Source organism: Mesoplodon densirostris, chromosome 4, assembly GCF_025265405.1.
Source record: "Mesoplodon densirostris isolate mMesDen1 chromosome 4, mMesDen1 primary haplotype, whole genome shotgun sequence".
Classification (NCBI taxonomy): domain Eukaryota; kingdom Metazoa; phylum Chordata; class Mammalia; order Artiodactyla; family Ziphiidae; genus Mesoplodon; species Mesoplodon densirostris.
The window spans coordinates 128,704,165-128,712,953 of NC_082664.1; the positions used below are offsets into that span (position 1 = coordinate 128,704,165).

General features: G+C 53.0%; 1 protein-coding gene across 1 annotated transcript in view; it reads right to left on the reverse strand.

The window, feature by feature from the left end:
- Positions 1–7,466, reverse strand: part of ANKDD1A (ankyrin repeat and death domain containing 1A) — a 35,312-nt gene extending 27,846 nt beyond the window's left edge. Inside the window, 4 exon segments of the mRNA XM_060096115.1 lie at positions 1,339–1,467; positions 3,882–3,968; positions 6,666–6,678; positions 7,429–7,466. Coding sequence (XP_059952098.1) covers positions 1,339–1,467; positions 3,882–3,968; positions 6,666–6,678; positions 7,429–7,466 — 267 coding nt within the window.
- Positions 7,467–8,789: the final 1,323 nt, after the last annotated feature.

The following is an 8,789-nucleotide window of genomic DNA, read 5'->3' on the forward strand; positions in this document are numbered from 1 at the left end:
TTTTTCAAAATGTATTTATTGCTGTTTGCAAAGGAAAGAGAGAAAATTTGTAAGCACCCTCTCTTACTATTCTCCCTCATATCTTCTTTTCTCACTCAGTCCCTCAAGGAAGAAATAACAGAGCATGGTGGTGATAGTAAGGGTCTTTTTTTTTTTTAATTAATTAATTTATTTATTTATTTTTGGCTGTGTTGGGTCTTCCTTGCTGCACGTGGGCTTTCTCTGGTTGCGGCGGGCGGGGGCTACTCTTCATTGCAGAGTGCGGGCTTCTCATTGCGGTGGCTTCTCTTGTTGTGGAGCATGGGCTCCAGGCGTACGGGCTTCAGTAGTTGTGGCACATAGGCTCAGTAGTTGTGGCTCACGGGCTATAGAGCGCAGGCTCAGTAGTTGTGGCGCATGGGCTTAGTTGCTCCGCGGCATGTGGGATCTTCCCGGACCAGGGCTCAAACCTGTGTCCCCTGCATTGGCAGGTGGATTCTTAACCACTATGCCGCCAGGGAAGTCCCAACAGTGAGGGTCTTTGTGGGCAAAAGGCTGATGCAAGAAGTTCCAGTGGTTTATTGGGACACTCAGACTAAGGAAACCAGACACTCTCCTTCCAGGGTCATCTCTAAATGAGGCCTAAGCAGGAGCAGGGAGGAGATGGGGTGAGGGAGTGGGGAGGCAGGTGTTGCTGCCCCACCCCCAGCCCTGACTTGTAATCAAGCCCCCTTCATGGTGGGGCCTCAGAGCAAAGAGAAGTCAGGACAAAGAAAAGTATTTCCATGGAAGCTAAGGTTCTGCAAAGAAGTTTATAATTTTTTAAAAATGTATCCCTGCCAAATGCCGTTGTCAGATTCAGCTCTTTATCCAAACCCGTAGAGATAAATTTGTAGACCTTGTTATTATTCTGTCCTCTCTCTTAGCAGTGTACTCCCTGCCAATTTGTTAAGACTGTTAGTCTTTATCCAGGTTGTGGGTTAGTGTTTGCCAGGGCAGAGCCCTGTGGCATATCATGAGAGACCTCCCGATGACTTTACTAATGAGGCCTTTGTCAACCCACCCGATTACCTGTTCTACAGCCCATATCTCTCCCTGTTCACATGACATCACAAGGGACTGAAAAGGCTGAGAACTGAAAGGCCCTTGAAAATGAAGAGATCTTTATGACTGTGCAAAGGGAAAGTGGGATTGGTACACTGTCATTGGACCCTGAAGACTCTGACCCCCTACCCAGCCTGCACCTGTTCGTCTGTGTATCAGTGACAACCTCAGCAATGACAGCTGGCTCATAGACCCAGAATGAGTTCTGACGCCCCTGCCCCACCCTAAGACAGACAGGAAGACGGACATGCACACACAGACATGCCTGCGTGAGGGGACCTGTACCGCATCCTCATCATCCACAGCAGCCTCGTGTTCCAAGAGCAGTCACACAGCCTGCTCGTGCCCTGCGCCCGCAGACCGATGCGGGGCCACCCTGCCCACCTGCCAGGAGGGAGAGGAAACCTGTGAGGCACCAGCTGGCTGCCCGGCCCACCTCGCACAGCCTCCCTACCTCCCGGCCAGGACAGCTGGTCTGCGGGGTGGAAGGACCTTTGCTGGCTCTGGTGACCAGTCGGCTGGGGCCACAGCCCCACTCTGACCCCCTCCTCTTCCACTCTGCAGCTGCTGAAATGAACGTAGTAAAACACCATGTCTAGATCCGTCTGTCCCCCACCTAAAACTCTTCCCAGCTTCCCACTGCTCTTGGATCAAACTTCTAAACCTTGGGCCTATGAGGCCCTGCATGGCCCGGCACTGCTTCTCAGAAATGCCAGACAACATCCTGTCTCTTAAGTCTGTTCCTGTTGCTCCCTCTGCTGGGCAGCCACCTGTGTCTGAGGATTATTTTCCAAGTCCCTGAGGAATCCTGAGTGCCTGGGTTCTGTTCCCTCCTTCCTTCAGAACAGGGCTGAAGGGTTCTGACCTACCCCCAACCCCCAAACTCACTGTCAGACCGCCCTGGCAGTTCACCCTGGTCTCTGGCCCTCAGCACATCTGAGCAGGCCTGGGGGAAGCCAGCCTCCAACCCATGAACCCACTTCCCTCCACAGTTTTCAGCATGTGATGGGGCAACAAAAGAAAACACTAATTTTCTGTGTGGTCTCTCTGGGGACGAGCTGTCCCTTCCTTTCCCATGCTGTCCCCTCTGCCTGGAAACACTGCCCTTTTTCACTGGCTCCCACAAAAATGCCACTTCCTTGGGAGGACTTCTGGACGAGAGGGCCCCTCTGACGCCCACATGCTCTCAAATTGTGACAGTGGGAATGAACTATTTGTGAGATACTCTACTTAATGTCTGTTTTCACCCACCAGACTATCAGCTCCAAGAGGGCTGGGACCTTGTCTGCCATGGGTTCTGCTGTCCCCATCACCTAGCACAGTGCCAGCACAGAGTAAGCCCTTAATACTTATTGAACAAATGAATCATTCAATGAGTAAATGAATGAATGAACCTGGCATTAGCATCCTATCATCCATAAGATGCAAGTCCAACTTGCAAGTCCATGTTTCCTTGCAAGTGCTTGTCCAGGAGATGAGACCAAGGCTCCAGTCACCAATAATGTGCTGTGTGACCTAAGGTGACTTGCTGCCCTCCTCTGCATCTGCCTCCATCTATAAATAGGACTACTCCTCCCTGCTCTCCTCCCCTCTCCAGGGGTGAGTGACAACCACCAGGAAACAGGTAGATGAGTGCTCTGAAAACCAAAACACACCAGACACACCCTAGAATTCCTGCTACTATTACTGAGCCCTAGGCAGGCTGTGAAGACCCAAGTTGTACCCGTCACATCAAACCAGACAGAGGATAACTGCTGCAGTCAGGAATCCTGCATCCAACCCTTTCAGCCTCCACTGACCTCTCACCCAGGCCCTGGCATCTCCTCTAAGATGCTCCTGACAGCTAGAAGCCCCAACACATGGAGAGGCTACCCCACGTGGTACCCAGGCCCATCCCCAGTGTTCCCAACCAGAAGAATGGCTTTTCCCTCTGCCCCCTTCTCCAGCAGGGCTGCGAATCACCCCACCTGCACCCTTCCCTGAGGCCTGGTCTGCCTCCCCACCAGGCCAAGGGCAGGCCTGGGCCCACAACAGTTTTACACACTCAGTGGGCACAGCGGGCCCTCAGAGAACTGAACTGCCTAGGAGACATTCAGGCCAGGGAGGGGCTGTTCCCCGATCCTCCTTACACAGTGTCGGGGGTCCTCCGCCCTCATCCTGTACCCCTTTTTGTCCACACAGTACTTCCTCTGGAGAGGCAGCTCCCTCCACATTGGAAGGATGTCTCAGAGACCTGGCGGTCCAGTGGTTAAGACTTCGCCTTCCAGTGCAGGGGGTGCAGGTTGGATCCCTGGCCGGGGAGTTAAGATCTCACATGCCTTGTGGCCAACAAACCAAAGCATAAAACAGAAGCCATATTGTAACAAATTCAATAAAGACTTTAAAACAGAACACTGTAAAAAAAAAAAAAAAATTGCAACTGACACATCAGCCTCCCTTGGTCCAGAACCCCTGGACTTCTGACCAGAGGCACCAGGCCACCTTTGTCTCTCCAGGTGCCTGTCCCTATCTGCCAGCCTCCAACTCCTGACCTTTGACCCCCTGCCCTCCTGACTCTAAATCTGTTTCTTGGAGGAGCCTTCTGGATGGGTCACAAGGATTAAGAGTTAAGAGCGCTGGAATCCTGACCCTGACTTTTGGGCCTCAGAGATTTTGAGACAAAGTGGACAAGGAGGCCAGGGCCTGAGCCTCCCCCAAGTTAACATGTGCCGATGTGCCTGCCCCAGGCTCCGTGAACTGTCCCTCCTGTGTGGAGGTGACACTATAGCATTATTCCCAGCCGGAGCCCCTTCACACACGTGATTTCTGGCCCTGATGTGTACTCTCCTCCGGATCAGCTCCTTCATCCTCCCAACGTGGCTCCGGCGGGCAGCCTCATGAGCTGCCTCTCCAGAGGAAGCACTGTGGGGACAAAAAGGGGTGCAGGTTGAGGGCGGAGGACCCCCAACACTGTGTAAGGAGGATCGGGGAACAGCCCCTCCCTGACCTGAATGTCTCCTAGGCAGGGGGTCTTCCAGCTCAGAATGGTGGGTGGATGTTTCTCCTCTTTCTTAATGTTGGAGACTTCCCCAGACGGGCTACTTCTCCTTCCAACGCACCTCATGTCCACGAGACCAGGACTCAGCAGAACCCTAAAGCTGGGAGACCGTGGGCAAGACCATCCACAGGAGCCAGGTGTGTGCCCCTCCCCTCTCAGAGGTGCCCCGTCATCCAGTTTTCCTGACTGCTATTGCTGTTCTTGAGGAAGGGAATGCAATTCATTCCCACTGGAGTCGATAACCACCTTTCCCATGGCTCCATCAGTGAAGAAGGCAGCCAGGATTTACTGGGCCACCCACTGCGTCAGGCCTGGGCGAGGCCAGAGGCGCGTGTTCACCCGGCTTCTTGGTCCTCGTCTCTCCACCTCTTCTCTCCTCATCCCCAAATCCTAACCAGCTTTCGCCTCCTGGTTGTGGGGCCCTCTCTGATTGCCTTCTCTGTGGTCTCTGCACTCCTCTCATCCTTGTCGCTGCACCTTCATCTCAGTCTCAGACTAGAAGGAACCTCCAAGCCCCGCTTCCAGTCCCTTGCCATGGCCAGCGGTGGGCTCAGAGGGTTGGTGGCCAGGCCAGGGGGACTCAGGCCTGACGATGTGGTCCAGGGCTCATCTCACCAGAACCCCATGCTGCCGTCATCCTGACTGCTCTTGGCTTATAAGGATGTCCGGTCTCTTTGGCTGGACCTCAAGCTCCTTGGGGGCTCTGGCCACACCTGACACTTGCCAACCCACCCACACTTCACAGTGGGCCCAAAGCTGAGCACATGGAGGAATCCACAAAACTCTGCTTCCATGAGTGACACTGAAAATCGCCAAGCTGACAGATGCCTGTCCCCCCTTCAGAAAGGCTTAGATACACAAGCACAAGGGACAAATATTGGGCTGGCCAAAAAGTTCGTTTGGGATTCCTGTAACATCTTACAAAAAAACCCGAATGAACTTTTTGGGCAACCCAATATCGGCTGGCCCTTTGCACAATCAGTACAGGGCATGTAATTTGAGGTCTTATTGCTGCTGAGCCTACATCCTGCACATTTGGTCCACTGCAAATGCCCAGACCCAGCCCCTCTGTGTATCCAGGGACAGGTAGCCAGTGTCTTGGCAGGGAAGGCTAGGATGCATTAAAGTGACAGAGAAGCCTACCATCAATTTGTTTTTTCCAGATAAATTCTATGTGGCTTTCCAGATACAGGAGAGGGTTTGGGGCTTTCTGAGGCCTCACAGATGCAACCTATGGACCTCAGAGCTGCTGCCCTGTGGCTGAACCATTTCCTGGCTGTGTGACTTAGGTTACTTAATTTTTCTGTGCCTCAGTTTCCTCATCTGCAAAATGGGGACATGAGCTGCCCTGCAGGGTTATTGTAATGATTCAATATAAGTATGTGAAAAGCTCCTAGCATGGTATCTGGCAAATAGTACCATCGTCATCATCACTATTATTCCTCCAAAACAAAGGGTCAGAGAGTAAATTCTGGCAGCCAAAGACCTGGGGGTGGTGGGGCTTCCTTCGTTCAGGGCTCTCTGAGCCAGTGAAGCCCCAACCAAGGAAACACCCTCCCTACCCACCTCCCTGCACTGCTTTTCTCCACACCACCCCTCACCACTGGCCTATGCTATATTTACATATTTATTAGCTTTATTGTCTGCTTCCCCCATTATAATATAAGCCCATGAAGGGAGAGATTTTTGTCTGACTTGTTAACTACTATATCCCTAAATTCAGGCCCTGGCATATATTTGCTGAATGAATAAGTGACACACAAATCATTAAGTCTCTTCAGGGCTTTTGAACTATATAAGATGTTGCCCCAATTGAGACTCATTTGTTCCCTGGAAAACCAAACCACAAGCTCAGGTAAATGGCAGGGAAGAGGTGTATGCAGACACGGGGAGCTTCATGTCAATACTTCAGGGGAGAGGGGAAAACATCTCCTTCCAAGTGTGGTCCCCATTGATGGCGCCACCCTTCCTCACCCCCAAAAGGGTCTGCCTTTCCTATAGGGGAGGAGAGGGTCCTGCTGGAAGAATCCCTCTCAGATCTCAAACATCTCCGGGAAGCAACTGTGTCCTGAGCATTCCTTTCCTTAAACTCTTGGACGAAACCCACCATGATCCAGGTTCAGCAAAAGACCTGGCAGTTCAGGCGTAAGCTTAGGGAAGCTGGGGTTTAGTACCCACACTGCCACTTTCTAACAGCAGGAAACATCCCCCTTGGGGGCCTCAGTTCCACTGTAGAATCAGGGGAGGGTGAAAAAGTGATCTGTAGAGATCCCTACCAGCTCTGACTCCCTTTCTCTTGGTGGAAGCCTGGGATAGTGGCCTGGTTTGTGTTGGCAAACAGCCAAGAGCCTGAAGGAGAGCATGGAGGCCCTGGAGAGCACCAGTGAAATCAACTTCAGTCTCATCTCTTCCATGCATCTCAATCCATGCATCCTCTTTCTGGCCACAACAGACACACACTGCACTCTGGCCTCTGAGCCTTTGCCTATGCTGGGTCCTCTGCGCAGAATTCCCTCCCGCGCACCCCAGTGATCCATTGCTGCACATTCTTCAAGGGCCTGCTCAAGTGATGTCTGCCCCAAGCAGAACCCTGTACCTGCTTGAAAGGCTTAGCACCTGATAGAACCCCCACTCCTATCTGCATCCCAGCGAGGAAAATGGCACAGTCCTTCTCTCCCTTTACCAGGCAGCGCAGCCAAAGGTCCCCCAAGCTGGCTGATGTCCACAGGGATGCCATTGACTGGCCCAGAGGCCCTAGCAGCCAGGCACACTCCTGGAGGGGGCTCTGAGGTGCCCTCATCCCCCCTGCAGCACACCATACCTCCTCCACTCCCCATCCAGCCCTGACATTCTAAGGGAGCTGGGACCCTCAGCATTTCTACCACTTTAAGGCTGTGTGACCTTGGGCAACTTGTTTAACCACTTTGTGCCTCAGCCTTCTCTTCCGCAAAATGGAGATAACAGTAGGTCCTACCCAGAAGGCTGCCGTGGAGATCAAATAAAGTGCCAGCTCCGGCTCAGTCTGGCACACAAAGTAAGTACCCAATATAGGATCGTATTACCATCTTCTTTCGAGCTAATGTCTCCTCCATCCAAGCTCCCCGCTCCAGGGTGGGGAGCACCCCCAGTCTCAGGTGAGCAGCCAATGTCCCCTCGGCCAGGTGCGAGTTCCTCTCGGGGCCACAAAGAAGCCCAAGACGCAGGTGGCCACGCGGACCGCGCAGATCGCAGGCTCGGTCGCCCCCGCTGGGTTGCGGCGCATTCTCTCAGCCTCTACCCGCCCCTGTCCCGGCCCCCACCCCGCGGACTCAAGGCCCTGGGTCTCCCACGCCAGCTCCTCCTCCATGCCGCCGCTCCGGAGCTCCTCTGCGTTCTGCCTGGTCTCAAGCGGCACGTCCGCCCGACTGGGCCCAGGAGCTGAGGGAGGAGGAGCTGAGCTGGGGGTGACGACGAGGCTCCCGGGAGCGTCGGAGTGCAGGCGGCAGCCACTCCTCCAGAGCCCTCGCCCCTCCTCAACTCTTGGGTATGATGCAGGCGTAGTTGCTCCGACCTTCCGACCGCCCCCCATCCCGGGCCAGATTGCGGGTCTCTCTACGGGCTCCCTCGACCAGCCCACGGCCCAGCGGTTCGGAGCCACCTGGGGCTCCGCAGGTCCCCCTGGGAACGTCTCCTCTGCGAGCTGTCCCAGCCTCCCGGTCCTGGATGCACGACCTCCCGCAGGCCCCTGGCTCGCGACTCGGGAGCCTGGTCTGGCGCCCCCAGGCGCTGAAAGTCAGACCCCTAGCACTTGGGTGGGCATTTAAGGAACAGTAACCTCCGCAAGCCTGCAGGCATATGAAGAGATGGTCAGATTTGTTCATGATCAGAAAAATACAAATTAAAATGACAGTGAGATACCACTTACACCGATTAGACTGGCAAAAATTAGAAAAACTGGATAATGCCAAATGGTGGTGGGGAATGAGGGGTGTCATGGCCAGGTGCACTGCTGGTGGGGGTAGCCTGGGGCAGCCATTCCGGCAAAGAGTCTTGGCAGTAATGAGGGAAACTAAACACAGCGAACTCTGACCCTAAAAGCCATTTCCTTCTCTTACAGGCTCATCAGGGGACATGTAAGAGGATTTTGTTGCTGGGTTGTTGTCTTGTGGTTACTGGGAGCTGGAAGCAACCTAAGTGTCCACACTGGGGGAGTAGATGGATAGGTAAAATGTGGTACTACTATGCAACTACAGATGCAAGGACCACATGTATTTACAGCAACATGGATTGAAACACCAAGTGCTGAGCAGAAAGAGTAAAACCACCAAATGAGACCTAAAACACAATACCAATAAAAATGCTTGCACACAAAACAACACACATTTGCAAAGGTACATACAGCACAAACAAAACGATACACATTAAACATATCAGAATGTGTTGTACTTCAGACCCTGGGGGATGTCTATGTCTTCTCTTCTTTGCCTTTTAGGTATTTACAGCCTCTTTAGATTTGGGGATAGTGGGGTCCCACGCATCTCTATCCCAAGGCAAGAAGTCATTACTATTTCTTGTGGGATCGGAGGAGGACAAATATCTTTCAGTCATTAGTGTAGATCAAAAAGGCTTCCTGGAGGAGGAAGTACTTGGAATGGCCTTTGAAAAATAACATAATGATAATAGCTAACAG